The 24,097-nt window shown below is 47.4% G+C and overlaps 1 protein-coding gene across 1 annotated transcript in view; it reads right to left on the bottom strand.

The window, feature by feature from the left end:
- EHD4 (EH-domain containing 4) overlaps window positions 1–24,097 on the bottom strand; it is a 55,126-nt gene that overhangs the window by 23,779 nt on the left and 7,250 nt on the right. The window contains exon 2 of the mRNA XM_011961054.1: window positions 20,706–20,803. Coding sequence (XP_011816444.1) covers window positions 20,706–20,803 — 98 coding nt within the window. The remainder of the gene's footprint in view (window positions 1–20,705; window positions 20,804–24,097) is intronic.

The following is a 24,097-nucleotide window of genomic DNA, read 5'->3' on the forward strand; positions in this document are numbered from 1 at the left end:
CCCAGTGGCCTTCCTTTTCTACCAGCAGGTCTTAAAGATTCCAGCTTGCTCCTCAATTGAATATATGATTTTAATCACAGACACTCCCCAGCTCAGGAAAGTCCTGTACATACCCATGCTGGCTGGAATAAAGCAGGGCACACATTTGTGCCCAGAAGGATGAGAATAATGAATGTTTCCAAAGGTTCTATTAGAGGGTGGTTAGGTTCCCAGGAACACTGGAGGTTAGCTATGCTGTGCTAACTAGGCCTGTGAAGGAAGCGATCACTTAGAACAAGGTTGAAAACCAACAGGCCTCAGACTGAATGTGGTGCTCAGCTGCTGTTTTGTTTGGTCTGCATAGCGTTTTTTTTGTTTTGTTTTTTTTTTTTTTTTTGAGATGGAGTCATGCACTGTTGCCCAGGCTAGAGTGCAGTGGCACAATCTCAGCTCAATACAAGCTCTGCTTCCTGGGTTCACGCCATTCTCTTGCCTCAGCCTCCCGAGTAGCTGGGACTACAGGCACAGCCACCACAACTGGCTAATTTTTTGTATTTTTAGTAGAGACGGGGTTTCAACGTGTTGGCCAGGATGGTCTTGATCTCCTGACCTCGTGATCCGCCCGCCTTGGCCTCCCAAAGTGCTGGGATTACAGGTGTGAGCCACCACACCTGACCTTTGTTTTAAGACAGGGTCTCACTCTGTCATGTGGGCTGGAGCGCAGTGGGGTGATTATGGCTCACTGCAGCCTTGACTTCCCTGGCTTAAGCAATTCTCCTGCCTCAGCCTCCCAAGTAGCTGGGATCACAGGTGTGCGTCACCATGCCTGGCTAATTTTTAAAACAATTTTTTATAGAGATGGGTCTCACTATGCTGCCCAGGCTGGTCTCAAACTCCTGGGCTCGGTGATCCTCCTGCCTCGGCCTCCCAAAGGGGTGGGATTACAGGTGTGAGCCACCGTGCCTGGCCTATATAGTGTTTTTAAAATTCTGAGTGGACTGTGTTTGGTCTGGACGTGCATTGTTCAGTTCTTACAGACAGCTCAGTTCATAGATGCATCCCCCTGGTGTTCTGTGCTGGGTAGAGACACAACAGCTCGGACTCAGCCTTTAGGACCAAGCTCTGTGTCCTCTGAGAAGCGGCCCCTGCTCTTCTGGGCTCCTACAGGAGTCCTACAACCCTGCTGGGCTGTGAGCCATAAGGGTAGGCCTTCTTACCTGCTGGTCACAGCCCAGAACAGTGCTGACTAGGAGAAGGTCAGCTTCTGAGTCAATGCTTCTGAGAGGACTGAATGTTTTCTGTGAAAAAATCTGTTCAAAATTCCCAATACTGGCTTTAAACAATCTTTTGGAACACATGTCTCTGGACATTGACAGTACACTGAACATCTTGGAATTTTACAAGACACTTCAAAGACAAAAGTAAAAAATGGATTGGTGAGTAATTATGGAGTGTCCAGGACGTGGCTGGAACAGTCACCGAGGGACACACTTCTATAAGCTCCAAACTGGAAGTGATCCCAATGTCCATGTCCCTCAACGGGATGGGATGGATACACTGTGGCACAACTATTCAGTGGAATACCACTCAGCCATGAAGAGGAATGAACTGCTGAATGAACTGCATGGCTGAATCTCAGACACATTATGCTGAGTGAAAGAAGACAGACACCAGAGAGTGCTTTCTGGGGGATTCCATTCCTATGAGATTTTAAAACAGGCAAAGCTAAACCACAGTGACAGAAAGCAGGCAGTGGCTGCCTGTGATGGGAGTCCAGCTGGTGAGTGGAACGGACAAACAGGGAGCGTCTCAGGGTGACGGAAAGTTTCTATAACTTGATGATGGCCATGGTCACATGAGTATGCAAATGTGTCCAATTCACCAAACTGTACAATTAGATAAAATAGATGCATTTTTCATGCCTGTAATCCCAGCATTTTGGGAGGCTAGGGCGGGTGGTCTGCCTGAGGTCAGGAGTTTGAGATCAGCCTGGCCAACTTGGTGAAACCCTGTCTCTACTAAAAATACAGAAATTAGCCAGGCTAATTTTTGGTGGGTACCTGTAATCCCAGCTACTCGGGAGGCTGAGGCAGGAGAATCGCTTGAACCCGGGAGGCGAAGGTTGCAGTGAGCCGGGACTGTACCACTGTACTCCAGCCTGGGTAACAGAGAGAGACTCCATCTCAAAAAAAAAAGGTGCATTTAATCATATGTTATACTTCTACAAAATTGACTTAAAAAGCAAAAGTAAATAGGAAGAAATGAGAGAAAAAACCCAAGGCTGCTAAACTTGTTTAAAGATACACATCTCCACAAACTGCTGAACGGACCAGGAAGTTGAAATCTGTTCATCAAGGGGCTACATACCTAAGCTGGCTGTATATGGAGATGAACAAAGCTAAAGTAGAAGTCTTAAAGCTTTAGAGGAAATCGGCCTTAAGAACCACTCGAAGCAGCTAACCTGCATCCTGATTTCTGGCCAAAGTGATGAGAGCCTCTCATGGTGACAGATCAGGAGTGAGAATGCTCCAAGTTTGTGAGAATTGGTTTCAGCTAGGCACAGTGCAACACGGCCTGGGGCACGGACCGATCTGGACCTGTGTGTGTTTGCACGTACGAGTGTGTGTTGTGGGCGCAGGACTCAACATAACCATAGAACCATCCCACACTGCTCAGTATATATTCAACACTTATTCATGCAATTAATAGAAATTTCAATTCTTTAAGACCTTCCAGTGAAAACTGTACTAGTATGGAACAAAAAAGAAATGTAATCAGTCCTGTTGTTTCAAAATATAGTTTCTTTCTTTGCCAAAGGACCCAAAAGCTGCACAGCTTGGGGAACTAGGAGGAAGAATCTGTCCTGCGGAAGATCCCAGATTGGCATTCCCGGCTCCATGTTCTGGGAACAGAGGGAGGGGGCAGGAAGGAAGGAGCCCCTTCTACCAATCAAGGGCTTCCCGTCACAGCCCCTGTGGAAACTGTGGTCCTCCATCCTGGCCGGAGAAAGAACCACCAGGAAATGGTATAAGGGGTTAGAACAGTTGCTCCCTGGCTCAGGTAAAATTTGGCAGTCTATTTTTAATAGAACAAGATAAAAATAATGCTTAAATTTATTTTCAGAGCCAAGTTTCTAATTACGAGTTTTAAACAAGATGTGTGTCTGTGGCCAGGCGTGGTGGCTCAGACCTGTAATCCCAGCACTTTGGGAGGCCAAGGCAAGAGGATCACTTGAGCCCAGGAGTTCAAGACCAACCTGGAAGAGTGAGGCCCTGTCTATATTTAAAAAAAAAAGAAAGAAAGAAAGAAAGAAAGCAAAGCAAAGCAAGAAAGCAAGAAAGCAAGCAAGAAAGAAAGGAAGGAAGATAGATGTGTGTTAATGAAAGGATGCAAGGCAATGGAGCACAGGCAGAAATGCAGCCGGGCCCCTCCTGCCATGTCCCTCCTCCCACTCCTGGGGTGGGCAGGGCCACTTGCCTGTGGTGGTGATGGAGCACTGCCTAAGACTCTGCTCAAATCTCTCTTTTCGAGGCCCTGCCCACCCCTCCCAGAGTTAGCAGCTCCAGTTCAATGTGGGCATTCCTACCCCTGCCCCCAGCACTTTCTGTGTGGCTCTGTCTGTGCAACCCCAGGCTCTCCTGGCTTCATGTTCACCTTTGTGTCCCTCCAGCACCCAGTGCAGTGAGCAGCCAGCCCGAGGCAGGCACCAAGAGTGCCTTCTTGTTCCATCCTCACCAATCCAGGTTCCATCCTCACCAATCCAGCCCTCAAATGATCCCCACCCCTTCTTAGAACTCAGAGATAATCTCCAGAACTGTGAGTGTCCCTGATTACTTCTAAAATAAATGTTTACAGAACAAATTCTCCATGACTAGCCTCTGCCTCAACTCTCAACCTTTGCTCATAGTCTCTTGCTAAGCCCCACCCTCTCCACTGCACAAACCACACTGGGCTCTCTGCTATTCCTCAGTAGCATCCTGTACTTCCCTGTCTCCACACCCTTGCCCAGGCTTTTCTTTCTGCCTGGAATGCCCTTTCCTCTTCTCCACCTACAGCCACTCATCCCTCTGGGGCACTCTCCTCTGGGTGGCCTTCCCCACCCAGTGAACAGAACTGCCTTTCCTGTTTCCTCCTGATGGGGTCTGTCGCAGCCTGAGAGCAGGGCCAAGTCTTCACTGTGTCTGTAACCCAAAGGCCCACTGCAGATGCCTCACACGATCAAATCAGGTTCCTGGGGGATAGAGTCTTATGGCTTTAATGAATTTCCTTCGTAGCACTTATACTCTGAAATGGTATAGAAATTTGCTGATTATAAGATAGAAATTCTGAGGGCAGAGACTCCACTCCTTATTATATTCACTACTACAAGCCCTGGAATTACTACTGAACACAGTAGGTGTTCAATACATTTGGTTTATTCCTCCAAAAATTAAAAATGGAACTATCATATCATCCAGCAATCCCACTTTGGGTATTTGTCCAAAAGAACTGAAATCAGGACTTTGAAGAGATATCTGCACACCCACGTTGACTTCAGCATTACTGGCATAATTTCTTTACCCATTCATTCATTGATGGGCACTTAATGGCAATAGCCAAGATGTAGAAATAACAAAAGCATCCATCAATGAATGAATGGATAGAGAAAATGTGGTGTACACATCCAGTGGAATACTATGCAGCCTTAAAAAAGAAATTCTGCAATATGCAACAACATGGATGGCCCTTGAGGAAAAAAACATGCTAAGTGAAATAAGCCCATCACAGAAGGACAAATATACCTAATTCCACTTGGATAAGACATGTAAAATAGTCAAACACACAAAATCAGAGAGGGGAACTGTGACTGCCAGAGGCTGTGGGGAGAAGGAAATGGGGCTTTGGTAATCAACCGGCATAAAATTTCAGTTAGGCAAGATGAGTAAGTTCTAGAGATCTGTGGGACCACACTGTGCCTATAGCTACATTGTGCTTGTAATGGATAGTTAAAAATGTGTAAAGAGGGTAGATTTCATAAGTGTTCTTATCACAATAAAATACAGTAAATTTGGCTTAATCAAGTGAATTCACTTGAACAAGAAATGTAACTGATTTTTAGCAATTTGGCAGAGTTAGTTGCTTAAATAGTGGTATGCGTTTCTAAAAAGGGTTGTTACTAACTGGGGAAGTGTAAATCATCTCAAAGTAAACATCAACTACCTGGGATCAATCAGGTATTTATTATAAATACACTTTCGAAAAGAGTCCCTTTAGTTAATAATAACAGCCACTTCAGGGCAAGGAGTCTCTGCATTGTTTCCAGGCTGAGTTTACTTTGCAGCTAGAAAAGGTTGCTTCTGAAAATGTCCTCCTGGCTGAGAGCAAAATGATAGCTATAAATCAATAACTGCAGTAAATATTTACTTAGCTCTTACTACATTCCTGCACTGCCCTGTGAGCTCTATATCACTACAATCTTGTAATCCCTGCAACAATCCCATGAAGTAGGTACTTTTATTACACCCATTTTACAGGGGAAGAAAAAAGACTCAGAGAGGTTAAATAACCCATCTGAGTTGTTTCTCAGGGGAGCCCAGATTCAAACCCAGGGTCTCGGATCCTAGAGCCTGTGCTTTCACCCACTGCGCTGCACCATATGTGCACCAGGATGGTAGAATCAGAGGTGACTGTACTTTATTTTCTCCTTTTCGATTTCTGGTTTTCTAAGTGTTCTACCATGAATATATATTATTTTTATATCAAGAAAACAAATATGCATATTGTAAAAATGATTGGCCCACTTGCATTATTATTGAGGAGGTTGTTCTTTTTCTTCTACAATGGCGCTTTTGGTGAAGGTAATTCCAGCACTTTCCTGCCAGAGGCTATGCTGGGTGTGCCGGGCACCACCCTGAGGGGGAAGCAGTATCTTGGCAACTACACCCCCGAGGAAGAGGCGGCCCCCAATCAGCGGGAGCGATGGGAACTGCTGATGACAAAATAAGCCACAGAATGAATGGCTCTGCTCCACCGGCCTTCTCTCCTCCCTGCCCCCTTCTCCCGAGCTGACCAGACGCAGGGCAGTGGCGGGGAGGGGCTGATACCAAACCTGGTCTGGGAGACTGTCCAGAGGGAACACAGGTTCCCAAGCTCCTTTTGCAGAGGCTGGATGTGAGTACACCTCAAAGCTTTCAGCTGGTAATGGCCACCTCTTGGAGAATGTAACTGGCTACCAGAAAACCCCGAAGGTGGTCTCCCAGTACCTAGCCTGAAGTGGGTGTGGCCACTGAACCTACCAAAATTTAAATAAAAGCAAGAACCAGGCGTGCCCCAGGATGCGTTGTGCTGTTTATCTGCTCTCTGCTCTTCCCACTCCTCTTTCCTTTGGGATTTTGCCCAAAACTCTGTAAATTCATTTTTCTGTGCCTGTTTCCTCATAAAATAAACAAGCTAACCTCACAGCCTGTCCCTCCTTCCTCTGGGGGATGTTGTGACAATAACAGATGGGTGAGCCACTTGTCCCTGAAGGCCCCTCCAGGGCAAGGGCGGGAGAGCCCCAGGTTCATGCCACGCCACAGACATGGGAACAAAGGAAGGTTCCAGGCCATTACTCAGGCCACTGAACGCTGCTGCTTCTGGGCATGTGACCAAGTGAAAGGGAAAACTGGGTTTCGTATCTCACTTTCCATCTCAGATGAAATATCAGATGAAGAAGCAGGCCCATTTAAAGAAGGCTGAGCCCTGGAGAAAGACAGCAACTCGGTATTATCAGTCATTTTAGGCTCTTTGCTGGAGAAGGAAGTTGGTAAAAAACCTACCAAGAAAATCCTGTAAGTCCTGGAGCCTGGCTTGACAATTGCATTCTGCTGGGCCTCAGTTTCTATAGCTGTGAGTCAGATGATCAATAAGGATTCTTTCTAGATCTTAAATTTTAGCTATATAGGGTGGTTCCAAACAGTAAGCTTCTTTGAAATAAAAAGTCAAATTCCCAGGAAAATCGATTTAGCTCAGCATCTGTATAGTACAGACATGAACTAGTTACGGTGGCCGACTAAGATGACCCTTCAGATGGCTACAGGAATACTGAATGAACAACTCTAAATGACACAATTATCAAACCGTAAGTTTCATTTTATTACATCCCTTCCACTGGATTCATGTGCTATAGCATTTGGGCCGATTTGAAGGTCCTTGAATGTTTCTTTTTTTGTTTGTTTGTTTGTTTGTTTGTTTTTTGAGATGGAGTCTCGCTCATCGCCCAGGCTGGAGTGCAGTGGTGCAATCTCAGCTCACTGCAAGCTCCGCCTCCCGGGTTGACGCCATTCTCCTGCCTCAGCCTCCCGAGTAGCTGGGACTACAGGTGCCCAACACCACGCCCAGTTAATTTTTTGTATTATTATAGAGACGGGGTTTCACCATGTTAGCCAGGATGGTCTTGATCTCCTGACCTCATGATCTGCCCGTCTTGGCCTCCCAAAGTGCTAGGATTACAGGTGTGACCACCGCGCCCGGCCAATGATCCTTGAATGTTTCTATAGGTGTCATTAGTTGCCCTAAAGTTTAACTTATTGTCATCCAATTCCAAACAACCCTATACTGAAAGAAACTATCCGAGGAAGGGTTGTGGAATCAATGACTTCCAAGGATGCTTAAAAAGTCACCCCATCTAACCTTCTGATATTGTTATATATTAGGATGAACAGATCCAGGAATCCCGTGTCACGCACATGGAAATTGTCCATTCCTCATTTTTCAAGTGGGCTTTGTGTGTAAGTCAGCCAAGAAAGTCTCATACAATATGTCTATAAATCAGACGGAGTTAGCTTGGCAAACATTACTTGCACTGAATTTTCTTGAGGCAAAATGCCAACAGACTCCACCCAAATGTGATGAGGCCAAACATTTATAAACAAGGCTTCGACCGTGACAATGCATCTTGTCATTCTGTGGTTCAGAAGGGCAAAGGTAATGTTTCTTCAGGTTACAGTTTTCTAAAGAGAAATGTTAAACCAAGGGGATGACAACCGGGGTCAAAAAGGGCTGGAAAGCAACTTCTGACCTGAAGACCCTGCCCCTTGCCCTGCCCTGTTCTTCTTTTCAAACATCTTGGCATTGCACAAGTGTCCTGCATGCTTGTGGACAACAGCCAGCTCTGCAGACCAGCTCTAGCAATTAAGTTATCAGCTAACCAGCTCCTCACGCCAAACTATTACTCACAGACAGTTATTTCTGGGCTTACGTCACAGATGGAAAGAAAGACCCAGTCAGTGGGAACCATGGGAATCCACACGGGGCTCCTTATAAAAAAAATGACTCACTTATTTTGCTAAAAGAAGTCCATGTAGTTACCAACAGTATTTCAAAACAGTCAAATACCTCCAGAAAAGGAAATACTTTAGAAAGGTATACATGAAAAGATGCTCAACCACACTAACCATGAGGAATGAAAATTAGAATTATAATGAGATGGTGGGCATGTAAACGGGCATGCCTTCTACAGTGGCATTTTTGGCACCAGCTAACATAAAAAGACCGCAGTTCCTTTTGATCCCAAAATTCCACGTCTAGGAATGCATCTTAGAGTTACATCTGCACATTTTTTGGATTAGTCTCTATTTCATTTATTTTTTTACATTGATAAAGAAAAATTGTATATATTTATCATGTCCAACATGTTGTTTTGAAATATGTATACACTGAGGCTGGGTGCAGTGGCTCATGCCTGCAATCCCAGCACTTTGGGAGGCAGCGGCAGGTGAATCACTTGAGCCTAGGAGTTTGAGATCTGCCTGGGCAACAAGGTGAAAACCCATCTCTGCAAAAAATACAAAACATTAGCTGGGCATGGTGGCATGCACCTGTAGTCCCAGCTACTCAGGAGGCTGAGGTGGGAGGCTCACTTGAACCCAGGAGGTCAAGGCTGCAGTGAGCTGTGATCATGCCACTGCACTTCAGCCTGGGCGACAGAGCCTCGAGATCCTGTCTCAAAATAAAATAAACAATAAAATAAAGTAAAATTAAATTAAAATAAAACAAAATAAAATAGGCATTCATTGTGAAATGGCTAAATTGAGCTAATTAACATATGCATTACTTCACATACTTGTTTTGTTGTGGTAAGAACACTTAAAATCTACTCAGCGATTTTATTTCCTTTTTTTTTTTTTGAGGCAGAGTCTAGCTCTGTCGCCCAGGCTGGAATGCAGTGGTGCAATCTTGGCTCACTGCAACCTCCGCCTCCCCAGTTCACGTGATTCTCCTGCCTCAGCCTCCTGAGCAGCTGGGATTACAGGCGTAAGCCACCATGCCCGGCTAATTTTTGTATTTTTAGTAGAGATGGGGTTTCACTATGTTGGTCAGGCTGGTCTCAAACTCCTGACCTTGTGATCCGCCCATCTCAGCCTCCCAAAGTGCTGGGATTACAGGCATGAGACACTGCACCCGGCCAGCAATTTCTTTTCTTTTAAGCTCCTCCCTACTCGGCACTTTTCAAGATACATTTGCACATTGTGCCAACTGTATACACTTGCAATATACATGCTAACCTGTCTACATCCACTGTGGCACTGTTTGTAACAGCAAAAGATTAGGAAGAGCCTGAATGTCACCCACCAAAAGGATGCCACCTATTAATTCTGGTCCATCTATATGATGGACTGTGGGAGGCAGCTCCAAAGTACAGACAGGGACAAGCTCCAAGAGTTACTACAAGTGGGAAAACCACGACACAGGGCAGTGGAGTGAATCCTGCCAGGGCTCCATGGGAGTGGGTGAGTGAGCTGGGAGGAGCCCCAGGGTCTGCAGACAGGGTCTGCTCTGGGAGAGGAACTAGGGGACATGGGTGGGACAATCTTCACTATCTTTTTGTAGCCTTTTGTCCCAAGCACACACGCACTTACCCACTGCAGGGTGCTTCAGAAAGGCGAAACACTGCATAAATGGTCTGATCTGTGTTTTGCATCTCAATTTGGACTCCAACTGGAGGTGATTTTGAGAAAGAGACTAAGATTACAGGTGAATGGAGGTTTCTTGAGGAAACTGCATCAGGGCACATGTGAGAAATATCCCTAGATACAAGAAAGAGGATTATGGCAAAAAGAATTGGAGGAGTGACAGAAGCCGGGCCCCTCAGCCACAGAACACCACTCCCAGGTCATTCTCTTCAGCAGGTTTCCCAGCTCCAGTCCTTGCCTGCATTCTCGTGGCTTTCCATAGCTCTACGGTCAGGCCCAAATACTTCACGTACCCTCACGGTCCCTGCTTTTGATCTCCTGAAGAGTAAGGCCCTTGTCCGAGTCCCAGGACTCAGCCATCCTCTGCCCTCCCCTGGGAAATGCTGAGTGCTTGGCCGAGCGGGCCCTCTAAGCTGGGTCTGTCTATTCTGGGACCACCCCAGTTCTGTAACATGAATCATGACTGCCCCTATCACCATGATCCATGTTAAATGGTTTACACATGGTATCTTCAAAACAACCCTGGGAAGGAAAATTCCCTTACTTTATAAAAGCGGAAAGAGGCTCACAGGGCCCCATGCTGGGATTCAAGCTCAGGTCAGCCTCCTCCAGGGCCCACAGGAGTGTGCCTGCATCTCCCCACCTCCCTCTGTCTTTCTAAGGAAAACACAGACGCTCCCTGAAAGCCTTGTTATTTTCAGCATTTCCACATCCACCAGCTTGTTTGGATGGTCGAGATGCCTGCCGGGCACAGGTACATGAAACCTGAATTCAAGCCCCATGTGTATCCTGGGGAGGGCCTTTTGCTGTTTCCCTCCCACTCTGTGCATCACAGATAACAGGAACGGCTGATATCTATGGAGCGCTTAGGTATGAACACAGATCATTCAGATCCTTGTAAGATTCCACTGTCTGAGAGAAAGTACTTTCCCCTGTTTTAGAGCAGGGGAAAATGAAGCTCCAAGAGAGGAAGTAACTCGCCCAGGTCGCCTAGCTGGTGAGAGAAAGGGCCGGGGACGGGGAGAAACGTGACTGGCCAGTGTTTCTCGGCATGGACTGCCTACTACCTCTCTTCCACCTAGAATCCTGCATTTATAATCCTTCCCTCCCACCTTCTAGGCTGGGGGTTCTCCACTGGTGCCCAGTGATTAGGAGGGAGAGGGGCTTTACCACCTCTAGCAACAGGGATTGAGGCTGTGTAACAGGAATGTCCCCATAACACCAGGGAAGGTTATTAAATGTTTCAAAGTGTACCTGAAAACTTAAAAAAAATTCCTTCTTTATTTTCATTAGCGGTTTCTAAAAATCCTAGCTTCCGAAGTGGGCTAGGCGGGGGTGCTCCTGCAAGCAGTGAGGCACAGGCAGAGAACCCAGCATCAGGCCTCATGTCCTCCCTGTCAGACGCTCATGAGGCCGACTGGGTCACTTGGTGACTCCTGCAGGGCAGCCACCTCTGCTTCCTTCCAAAGCCCTGCCCTGGGAGGAGGCTGGTTAGTCACAGAGCCTGCCCCACCCCATCGTCTCTCTCATTCAAGTCCTCCCCTCTGTTCTCTGAGAGGGCAGCCTTTACACTGGGGCACACGGAGATGCAGGACAAAGCCCAGGTCGGTTTCGGTAGGTTCTCCAAGTTTGCCAGCCCCTTCTTTCATTTGTTTTGGGGATGGCAGGGTATGCAGATGGGACAGGCTCAGGCTCAGGAGTGGTGGCTCAGCCCTAACCCAGATTCCTCAAAATGGGCCCCCCTCGTATCAGAACCCTCTGGACCCTGCCCATATGTCCCTGAACCGTGTACCAGGAAGCAGGTTTTTTTTTTTTTTTTTTTTTTTTTTTAATAAATGGTGTCTTGCTCTGTTACCCAGGCTGGAGTACAGTGGCACAATTATAGCTCACTGCAACCTCAAACTACTGGGCTCAAGGGATCCTCTTGACTCAGCCTCCCAAGGAGACAGGACTACAGGAACACACCACCACACCCAACTAATTTATTTTATTTTTTGTAGAGACTGGGTCTCTCTGTGTTGCCCAGGATGGTCTGGAACTCCTGCCCTCAAGCGATCCTCTCACCTCGGCCTCAAGTTCTAGGATTACAGGTGAGAGCCCTTCTGCCTGGTTGAAGCAGTATTTTAACAGCTCCCCAGGTGATAACCGTCTGTGGACCCTGGGGCTCGCCGCGCTAGTCTCCCGAGCATCATTTGCAGCCGTGTGGACTCCAGTGCAGAAGGGAGCAGCAGGGACAGGCTGGCCTAGAACACGTATGCCACACGTATAACACAGAAGGAAATGACAGCAATCGCATGGCCCAAGGGAAGAGAAAAACCAACAACCAAACGTGCCCAGAGAACTCAGTGGCAGGCCCAGGGCTGTTCCTGCCCAGTACAGGAAGACCTGGACATTCCTAATAATTCTAGGTAATCAATAGAAGGTTGAAAGAGACAATCCTTCAGTGGCTTCCTGGTACTCTCAGAGAAAAATCTATGCACTTCCCCAGGGCCTACAGCTCATAGCAGTGGCGGGGGGGCTTCCTGATCTCATCACCCGCCACTTCCTGGCTGCTCCCTAGCCTCCGCCTTCCCCGAACCTGCCAGGTCTCACCTACCCTCTGCCTTTGCCAATGCAGCTCCTCCTGCTGCAGAGCTCTTCCCCCAACTCTCTGCCAGGCAAACCCTCCATTCTTTACGTCCAGCCTAAATGCCGCCTCCTCAGAGAGCCCTCCCTGACTGCCCACCCCTTGCTGTGGGACATGTCTTTGTTTCAGGTGCATTTGTTGTGTGTTTTGGCTCCTCTATCTTCCCCAGTGCATGCTTCATGAAGGCAGCCATGAGGTCTCACTGTTGCTGTGAAACCTAAGGCACCTGGTACCTGACACATAGTAGGTGCTTAAGAAATTGACCAGGGGGCACTAGCAGAGTGGGGTGCACAGCAGACATTCGACATAAGAAAACCTCTTTCGCCTTTCCACTGTCCTATGAGTGAGAATGCAAGGTAGTGTGTACTCTTTTCCAAGCAAAATTATCACCAAAAATTGCTAAAGGAAAAAAATAGAAGATTTGATGTTGTTGGGGGAAAGCATCAATTACATTTTCTCATGGGGTTTGCTGCCTTCTCCAAGTGTGTGACTGGCAGCTGCATTTTGCCCTGGTTTGCATCCACGTCTCTCGTGGTTAACAGCACGCACTCTGGAACCAGACTGCCTGGTTTAAATCCCATTCAACCACTTTTGGCTATTTTGGTCATCAGCCACCTTAAAATGTAGTGGCTCAAACAATAACTTCTATTTTCTCTGGTGGTTCTGTGGGTTGACTGAGCTCAGTTGGGTTTTCGTTTGGGGTCTGTCAGAAGATGACAGTCAGATGGCAGTTGGGGCTGGAGTCACCTGACAGCCCAATTGAGCTGGTTCTGTGATGGCCCCTTCACTCACTGCTCAGCTGGACTAGGCAAGGAGGCTGCCTGGGCCTCTTGGCCTCTCCCTGTGGCTAGCTTGGGCTTCCTTCACAGTATGGCGGCCTCAGTCACAGCATGACAACTACTGTTGGACTTTTTAGATGGCAGTTGGCTTCCCACAGAATGAACACTTGAACAGATTTAGGTGGAACCTGCAGGGCTTCTTATGACCTAGACTTAGGAAATCATGAAGTATCACTTCTGCAGAATTCTACTAACCAAAAGTGAGTGAGAAGGTCAATCCAGACTCACGGAGAGAAAACTCCCAAGGCACGAACGCTGGGAGGCACAGGTCTCGGTGTGGTGGTGGGAGGAGGCAGCATCTTTTAAGACAAGCTGCCATACTTGCTACATGATTGTCAGCAAATTACTTAAGCTCTCTGTGCCTCAGTCTTCTCTTCTATAAAATGGGATAACTGCTCCTACCTCACAGAGTTTTTGTGAGGAGCAAATGAGTTAATAATATGTGGAAAGCACTTAACAATGCACTATGAGAGTATTAGCTATTATTATTATTACTCAAAAGAGTAAGGAGCAAATGTTTTTCTCTGATTAATCTCTGTATCCCAGTGTCTGAGATATCCCATGAAATGTTTTATATCATAAACATAAAAATGAAATGCTCCATATGCAAAGTAAGTGAAGTGTCCTTCTCCCCATCAAATAAAACTTTTTTTTCATGTAAAAGTCTAGGTTTCAAGTTTAGATAAAAACAGTCATTTCTCACAATCAATAATGCATCTGACATATTAACAAAAACTCAAAATAGCTGCCAGGGCTGGCGAATGCTGTTGTGAGTCACGGTGGTGATATGCTCACATCAGGGCCGGAAGCAGCAACACTTGTGGTGTGGAATTTCCCGTGGCACCAGCGGAAAAGGAGTCTGGATGCGTTTGTCAAAACTTCCCCGAAACAAAAAGAAATCAGGATTTCCTGCTAGAGGCCCAAGTGGCTAGTGATGTCCAGGACCTCACAACCCAACCTCAGACTGGCCTTAGCCCTGGCTGGAAAACAGGATCTGCCAACAAATCATCAGGGCTGGGCCCCCGCCTCCAGGGATGGACACTTTTCTGTCACTGCCAAATCCAGACAAAGCTCACAGTCAGGTCACTGAATGCAAACTCTAAATACAAAAATGGCTACATGATCGCGCCTGTGGCTGCATGTTCTATTCTACAGAATTCTCTACCACATCCTCCCATACCTCCTACCCCTCAGTATTCCATGTGGCCTTCAGGACAAATTCGAGTCTACTGCCATGTGCACCCACCTGCCATGGACCCATGTTCCAGCCACATGCACAGCTCCCTTTCCTCCAAGGGCCCTGAGCTCTGAGCTCACACATCTCTCTCTGTTCTTTCACACACTCTTTCTGCTGTCTAGAAGAGATATCGACAGGAAGGGCAGCCACAGTTATCTCTCCCTTGACTCTGTGCCAGGCAGAGGCTGTGGTAAGAGTGTCATGTCTTTGTCTCACTTTATCTGCACACCAGCCCACAGCACCCTGCCTTGGCTGGCCAGTGAGCTTGCCCATCTCTCCAGCCAGGCTCTCATCAACAACAGCCCTTCAGAAGGACAGACACATAGACCAAAGGCAGGGAACTGAGGGTTCCTGGTCTTTTAGGAAAAAAGCTTCTGTTATTGCCTGTCATTCCTTTTTTGCATATTTGTGTGTTTTCCTCTCAAATCCTTCTTGTTACCAAAGCCCGAGGGGGAAGTCATTCTTATCTGGACATCTGTAACTGTTCTCTCTCCTTTCCTGGGCAAGCTTCAAAATCCGGTTTTTGTCTTCAAAGTTCAAAAGTAGATGCGTTTGTACTTCCCTCATTGTGGTCTGTTGGTGCCTTTTTCATTTTTTTCTGCACCCCTCTTAGTCACAGCTTGGATGTCCAGGCCCCGTTTCCCAGCTCTGTCGAGTCTTCTGAGATATGGGTTGAGGAAACCTTATCCAAAAAGGTTGGGACCGGAAGTGCTTTGGGTTTCAGATTTTCTGATTTGGGAATACCTGCATATATATAATGAAAGAGCTTGGGAACGGGACCCAAGTCTAAACACAAAATTCATTTATGCTTCATAGACACCATCTACAGATGGCCTAAAGGTAATTTTATAGAACATTTAAAATAATTTTGTGCATGAAACAAAGTTTCGATTGTGCCCCGTCATAGGAGGTCAGATGTAGAATTTTCCACTGGTGGCATCATGTCAAAAAGTTTTGGATTTTGGAGCATTTTGGATTTTCAGTTTTCAGTTTAAAGATCTTCAACCTGTAGTGCGTTTGAGCCCCTCAGCTGTGTCAGCAGACCCTTGAAACAGCCTGTTCCTGTTTGTATCACTACTCAGGCACCTTTTTGATGCTTGAGGACTTTCCTTAACATTGCCTGGGGGACTTAAAGATGTCTGTATATAAATGTTAAAATGGTAATCAGTGATTCTGAAGCTTCTGTTATTGCCTGTCATGCCATCTGAAGTGCAGTTAGATCCTCCCGGTTTCATGCACTATTACTGTCTCCAACTTTTACTAGCAGGGCGTTTTCTATCCTTTTATTTTTCATTGTCTTCTCAGTTCTATTCATTGGTTTATAATGAATAGGCTGGGATTAAGAGGCAAGGGCTTAAACATCAGGAAAAGACACTCTTGAATTTTCATTTGACAGCTGTTGTTCCTGAGATAGTAAGTCGATCTGTTACAAAATTTAGATAGAGTTTTTTCCTTCTAGAGTTATTTAAATTTTTAAAAGGGAAAAGCTGCACTATTTTTATTATCAAAATCCAGTCTATTGAAGGCTACACAAAACCTCATATTCTCAAGAAACCATAGGAATAATTTGTGGCTAAAACAGCACCTTGAAAATGCCATGTGCTAAATAGATGGACAAGCATACCAGTTGCTACATTATAATTTTTCAAAGGATGTTACGATTGGAGTCAGAATCCAGAGGCTTGTCCCAAGCAGCTGGGAACACACTTGTGTTCATGCTAACTTTAGAAATAAATCCTACATTATGTTTAGGTTCAGCATGGACTCAATAGTATTCTAGGAAACAGTATTTCAGGGGCCAGCATGATAAGAGGTCAAGTGGGAAGGAAAATGCTATGTGTGTGGATAAAGGTGTTCTTTCTTCTCATCGCAGAGTCAAACACCTGGCTGCTATGGTCAAGGGCAAAGGATGTTCTGAAGAGTGAACCAACTCAGATTTACCTACACACTTCAAGAAAGCAATTTAGAAAACCACAGAAATCCAAACATTCTTTCATTGGTTACTAAAATACATGAAAAGAAATCAAGAAAAGTTTGTAGGACTTTTGGGAAGTTATTACTTGATCAGAATATTATTATAATAAATGTATCAGAACATTTTTATCCTTGCTTGATGGGAATTCAACACTTCACGTCAGTCAGGAAAACTACAGGTTAGTAACTAAACTAACCTAGTCTGTTGTCCTTAACGATTTTCTGCTAATGGCCAGGCGCGGTGGCTCACGCCTGTAATCCCAGCACTTTGGGAGGCCGAGGTGGGCGGATCACCTGAGGTCAGGAGTTTGAGACCAACCTGGACAACATCGTGAAACCCCGTCACTTCTAAAAATACAAAAATTAGCTGGGTGTGGTGTCGGGCACCTGTAGTCCCAGCTATTCAGGAGGCTGAGGCAGAAGAATCGCTTGAACCTGGGAGGTGGAGGCTGCAGTGAGCCGATATCATGCCATTGCATTCCAGGTTGGGTGACAGATCAAGACTCCGTCTCAAAAAAAAAAAAAAAAAGATTTTCTGCTAACCGTAATTGAACTAAGGAACATTTGAGGGGTAAGGAGTTTCCATATGGAATAGTATACTAAAAATTGTTCCAAAATCAATTGCCCTCATGGGTTTCATTTATACGGCTCCTAAACAGGAGACTTAGATGACATTTACTCCCCTGGAACGCTATGTTTTTTTTTTTTTTTTTTTTAATAAATAAAGATGAGGTCACACTATGGTGGCCAAGCTGGTCTCGAACTCCTGAAATTAAGTGATCCTCTTGCCTTGGCCTACCAAAGTGCTGGGATTACAGGCGTGAGCCACTGTGCCCAGCCAGTTACTCAGCTTTTGAGGGTTAATCATCAACTGCACAAAGGGGAAAGGCGGAGCACTGGAGGGCAGCACACCAGCGGCCACCTTTCCTCCTTCCCAGGCACGAGGCCCATAAAGGAGGCAAAGATCCGCCAGTGAAGTCAGTGGGGGATGCTTTAAACATCTTGTGGGGTCACAATTTGTACCCAGTCTATTATCCCATGTTGACGTTAATTCCTGGCAAAGGTGGGGCTGTGGTCTTAAGAAGCTGGTCTTATGAAGCTGGGTGTAGGTGTGAGCATATGTGAGAATGCGGCACTGTTTGCGATCATTTGAGCTGAAGCTGCTTTACGACATTACGTATTATTTGGGTAAATGTGTTGAAAATGTCAGCGGAGTGACTTCCACCACCAACTGTGCCCCTAACACTGTGTGGCACCGGGCTTGGGAACCATGGCTGTGGCCTGTCGTGCTGTCATCGCTTGTGGCTCTGGGTTCCTTCCCCACCTGTTGCTGTGTCCATCAGTGGGCAGGGACCGCCGACTGGCTGGAACATATATGCTATTTCTGTGCATAGGATGTGAGTAAGTACATGCCACAGTAAGTCAGACCAGGATATGAGTCAGATCATATTATAAAGTGATACAAAGAGCTGATCTTCAAAGCATTTTGGAAGCATTAATCCGTGTGTCAACACCACTGTAAGGGAGCTACAGTTTGAAAGACACGATTACTAAGCAAAGGAGAGATGCTACAAGACACGGGTGAACAGAGTTGGCTAAAGGCCTACCAATGAAGACAAATGCATATGGTGGCAGTCAAAACCTGGAGGCCTTAAAATTTAGAGGTAAAAAGAAACAGTTACCAGGACCACATATTTCTCCAGCATATTCAGTCAGAAATGGAGAAGTAATGAAACATGGGCAGCTCGGAATAGCTGTGGAACATGAGCCTGCTTTATTTTCCTGCTAAAACAAAACATACTATCTGCAGAGCAACCTTTCTGGGGCTAAGTTAATGGTCCTAAACTGACTCTTAAAAAAAATTTGATTGGTACTGAGGTATAGAGATACACATAAAAAGATGGGCCGGGCGCAGTGGCTCAAGCCTGTAATCCCAGCACTTTGGGAGGCTGAGACGGGCGGATCACAAGGTCAGGAGATGGAGACCATCCTGGCTAACACGGTGAAACCCCGTCTCTACTAAAAAATACAAAAAACTAGCCGGGCGAGGTGGCGGGCGCCTGTAGTCCCAGCTACTCGGGAGGCTGAGGCAGAAGAACGGCATGAACCCGGGAGGCAGAGCTTGCAGTGAGCTGAGATCCGGCCACTGCACTCCAGCCTGGGTGACAGAGCGAGACTCCATCTCAAAAAAAAAAAAAAAAAAAAAAAAAAAAGATGACCGTATACAGCACTAAGCATAAAAAAGTACCAACAATCATGATGCCCACAAATCTGCAAAATGAACTATATTATGTCCCTTTAATGGAACCCAAGTAGCTATTAAAACAAATGAAATAATCTGAATATTCTGGCATGGAATGATGTCCAAGATAGACTGTTATGAGGAAAAATCAAGTTGTAGAAAATGTGCATGGTAATCCCATTTCTATTAGAAATGTGTTTGCATATGCATAGGAAAAAGTCTCTAAGAAGTGAGAGAAAACCATTAATAATTGTTATCTGTGACAGTGAGTTCTTTTTTACATTCTTATTCATTGACTGAATCCTTTGCAACAAACATCTATACTTTTCTAATAGAAAATAAAGCAAACAAGATATTTATGAGAGAAGAATAGCATTAACCTGTTGTGCTTTTTTTTTAAAAAATAATTGCAAGGTTCTTGGAGGCCCGGGAAGGGGAAGGGTGGCCTTAATGGCGCTCCATACCTGGCAAGTCCCTGACTGAAACAGTGAAGGCACAACAGGTGAACCCTGCGAGGCCTTGGCTCAGCGAAGCCCTGAGCTCTCTGCGGGCCACGGAGCAGCAGAGATGGCATTCCCAAAATGCCAGGAGAAAGGAGGGCTTACTGGCCTCGGAATCCCTTTCTTGACCCCTGTCACGGGACCCTCGCTGGCCTATGTAACTGCACTTCTGCTTTGTGAGCTGTGGGGTGTTCACTGCCTGGTTGTAACCTGCGACTGTGACCCCACACAGGCTTCTGTTCAACCTTGGCATGCCCGGACTTCTCAGCACGGTGCTACCGACTTGCTGTTCAAGCGGTTGTGAGGAGTTCTCAGCCAGAAGTGATGGCAGCGATGCACCTGCTCCATCTCCTCCCTCCCAGCAACCCGCCTTTGTTTCAAGGGCCAGGGTGAGGGAATGACTTGAGCTGCCTCCGGACCTGTGATGGGAGGAACCCATCCTGACCCTCCCGATCAGGCATTTCTTCTCCATAAGTCAACTCTGTCCTCTGGTCTGCCCCGATGCCCTCTTCCTCCAGGATAGAGGGAGAGACCAGGCCCACCGGTTTTTTATTGTTTGTTTGTTTGTTTTTTTTAAGACAGAGTTTCTCTCTTTCGCCCAGGCTGGAGTGCAGTGGTGTGATCGCAGCTCTCCACAACCTTTGCCTCCTGGGTTCACGTGCCTCAGCCTCCCAAGTAGCTTGGACTACAGGTGCATGCCACCATGCCCAGCTAATTTTTGTATTTTTAGTAGAGATGGGGGTTCCACCATGTTGGCCAGGCTGGTCTTGAACTCCTGACCTCAGCTGATCCACTGCCTCAGCCTCCCAAAGTGCTGGGATTACAGGCGTGAGCCACCGTGCTCAGCAGACCCATCTGTTTTGACTACAAAGCACAGGCCTAGAAGCAGCTGTTGCCTCAGCCTTGTCTTGTGAAGGCTGGAGAAGCTCAGATGTCCTCTTCTGCACAAGCATTTTCTAGTCTTCACAGATCCCCTCTGAACGCTTCACAGTCTCTCCCCGCCCCAGAGCTTCCCTGAGGTAATTCCTACTCCTCCTTCAGATCCTACATCCAATGCTGTTTCCTCCAGGAGTCTCTCCCAACAACCCAAGGCCAAGGCAGGTCCCTTCACACCCTGATACCTCCTAGTGTTTACCCCACTCCTCATCTTCATTTACTCATGTGTAACTCGACAAATGTCTTTCTCACAGAATACAAGCCCCTGGAGGGGGCAGTCTTTGATGCTATGAACTCCTGGTTGACATTTGGGGTCCCTTCAGCTGCCCAACAGCTGTGCTGGAGGACAGACAGAATACCATAGGGACAGAAATCCTCTGCTCACAGCAGAGAGGGCCTCAGCCAGCACTTGGTGGGGAGGGGCGGGGACAGGCACTGACCTCGGCTAATGCGCTGCTTCTCCCCAGAAAGGATGCCGGGGCTGTCGATGATGCTGATGCTCTTCAGGACCTGATTGGGCAGCTGTGAGCACATGAATCTGGAAGAGACGGATCAAAGGAGGGGTCAAAAACTGGACATCGCAGAGTGCTCCAACCATGGGGCTCCTTGGCCTCTCTGGGCTTACTGACATCTGTAAAGTGGGGGTCTGAAGGAGACTGACAGAAACTGAGGATGGCTAATGAAGTCATTTGTGAAGTAGGAGCTTGGAGGAGATTGACAGCACCTCCATCCTGCCACAGAGAACGGGACGCTGGCCCATGGGACAGGTATGGGAGGTGCACAGGCACCTGCTGCCACCTGCCACCTGATGCCTTTCTGTTCATTTTCATTTTAGCTAACATTTATTGACCATGTAGGAATCTTACAAATATTCTCTCATTTGATCCTCATATTGACCTCATGAGATGAAGGAATTATCCTTAACCTAAGAGAGGTTAAGTAATGCTCAGGGTCACTCAGAGCAGTGCCTTAAACCCAGGTCAGCCTGGCTCCAAAGCCATGGGCCTCACCTCTCCTTGCTCCATGCTGGTCCCTGCCCAAGCATCCTAGGCTTCTCCCCCTGGGAATCCCATGCCTTCTTCAGGGTGCACTGCCCCACTGGGCTGGAGAGCCCCAAGCTCCCTGCTTATTCCCTAGCATGAAAGCTGGAGGGACTGGGGCCTGTTTCCCCATCTGATGCCCCAGGGACTTAGCCTCCAGCCGGTGTCCCCTATGGCTTTAGGGCCAGGGAGGGGCAGGCACCTGTGACACCCAATATCCTCCAGGTGCTTAGGAGTCTAGGGGAGCTGGAGAGTAGGTGAGGGGACCAGGTTAGGGGAGGCCCTGGCTGAGCATCTTTAGGCCTCTCTTGTTTCTCACTTGCCTGATACCATCTCCTCCTCCTGATCCTCGTCCCTTCTCCCTGTAGTCACTGCCCTTGCATCTACCCCACAGAAGCAGAGTGGGGAGGAAAAATCTAGCCTGTGGATAAGCAGACCTGGGTTCAAGTTCTGCCCATTGTTTCCTGATAATCTGCTATGGGACTCTGGGTAAAGGCCTCCCTGCTCTGGGTCTCAGGTTCCTCACGTGAAAATGGTGGCTTCCCGACAGGGTCTGGCGATGTCCTTTTAGCTTTCAGACTGAATAACTCCACAAGTGATGGTAGGAAGTGCTTTGTTACTTCCACCCTGGGCACCAGGGCCTGGGCTGGACCTTTGTGAGGCACCGTGTGTGTTTAAGGCAGAAAGTGTAGAATGCCTCTGCTTTTCCTCTACTATGGATGGCTGACATCTGCGTCTGTGTGGGCAGAAAGCTAAAACCTCAATTCTTCCGTGCGGTGGGGAAGTGGCGGGGATTACTCATAAAGTAAAAATGCTGGGAATGCAGGACAGGGAGGCCTGGCCAGCCTCCGCAGCGCACATGTGGACAGCACAGCCCTGGGTAAGAGCGGCCAATACTGACATTTCAAAATCACTTTCTCTGAAGGGGCTCAGAACACGATTTTCACACAGTCTTTCCTACATTTTCACATCGGCCCAGGAAGATTTGGGAAAAGATATTGAGATCCTTTTGCAGACGGAAAAGTTGAAGCACAAGGCGGTTACGACATTCTGAGGCCGTGCTGCTAACGCGTGCGGGCTGCAGACCGCAGCCTACTATTTCTGATGTCAGTGGGGTGGAACTTAACCCACAAAGTTAAAAACCTCATAACATTAAAAGTAAACGGTCAAGTTAGTGGAAAAGAAGCCCCCCCAGTTCTACCTGTCTCCAGACACGGGGAGAGATTTGTGTGAATAAAGCACACGAGGCGCACCAAGCATTCTTTGTAAGTTCACAGAAAAAACCCCACCATGCCATTATTCAATTCTCCAGAACTGGGGTAGGAACAGGGCTCTGAGCGCATCCGTGGCGCACCTCGTTTCTCGTCAGGAATGATTGTCTCTCAGTGCCGTCCCATCCTTTCCATCGCATGGCCCGAGACATCTGGCAGAGCTGAACTCATCATACCTACGTGAAACAATTTTCTGCAAACCATTCCCGTGGAGAGGCTGATCTTTTCCCCAAATCACAAGCTCACACTCAATATCCATTTTTCCAAAACAGCCACCCCCTAGATTCTCAGGTGAGGCTAACAGAGGGATTCAAAATGTGCACACTGTTCACTCCCTGTGTGTAAGGCAACAGCCTTTCCACAGGCCTCCTGACATGACAGCAGAGGCCAGGCATGGGAGCCACAGAGCAAGCCACCGTGAGATGCACTGACGTCACCACACGGCATACACGGGGGCAAAGCGAGGAGCCCAGGAGGGCTGAAAAAGAAAGGACGAGGAGGAGGAGGGGACGGCGTGGGGAGGGAGAGCTTTGGCTGGGCCACCCCAAGAGTGGGCGGCTGGGGTTTTATGTGCACAACTGGACTCTGCTCCCTGAAAGACAGTGTCCAGGGGTGAGGGGCAGGCAAGAGAACAGAAAGGAGCATTGAGACCCTGCGGTGCCACGCTCATGCTGCGAGGTGACAACTCCATACGAATGTGTTCCTACGAAGTTATGCTGGGATCAGAAAAAATCCTAATGCTGTTCTAGCAATCGTGCCTCACGCTTCTGCTCTAAGAAAGGGAGGTGCGCGGCAAACGTACTTGTTGTGTGTATAAAAGCAGGGCAGTGGCAGTCGTAGCCCAGGAGTGAAGAACCTGGGCTCTGCAGTCAGCACTGCCAAGTTCATGTCCCTCTCCCATCAATTCACAGCCGTGGGACTTGGCCACGCATGTCATGTGACTCCTCGGCGCCCAGTCTCCTCCTGTATAAGCAGAGGCTCACAGCTCTACCTGTAAGGTTGCAGTGAGCCTGGAGTCAATGTGCACGGAAAGTGCTTCGAACAGTGCCTGACACCCAGTAAGACAGCCCTGGCCGGCCTGACTTACTGAAATGTTTCCCAGCACAGATTTGCTGTCCCCAGGTGGATTTCCTACTCCTTCCTGGGGAGATTAACACAAGGAGGATCTGTGCCTTGCCTTCTACATTTCATGTAAAATATGCAGACACGTGCTGGTTCAATCCAGGAGCCTCACATGGCTTTTGTGAGTGGCCTTCACCTGAGGACAACCTGATAAATGTTGTCTTCTGAAGTAAGAGAAGAAGAGGGAGCAACCCAAGATCCTAGGCTGGCCCCCCCAACTCCACATTCTCTCCACATCTAAGGAAGGGCCAGGGGTAGCAGAGAGGGGGAATAAAGTAATGGTCCGGGTTATGAGGTCTCAGGCAAGCTGCTAGGAGTCCTGCCACACAGTAAAAAGAGAGAGTACAGCCAGGCATGGTGACTCTCACCTGTAATCCCAGCACTTTGGGAGGCTGAGCG

Source organism: Colobus angolensis, unplaced genomic scaffold (genome assembly GCF_000951035.1).
Source record: "Colobus angolensis palliatus isolate OR3802 unplaced genomic scaffold, Cang.pa_1.0 Scaffold533, whole genome shotgun sequence".
NCBI classification, from domain to species: Eukaryota; Metazoa; Chordata; class Mammalia; order Primates; family Cercopithecidae; genus Colobus; species Colobus angolensis.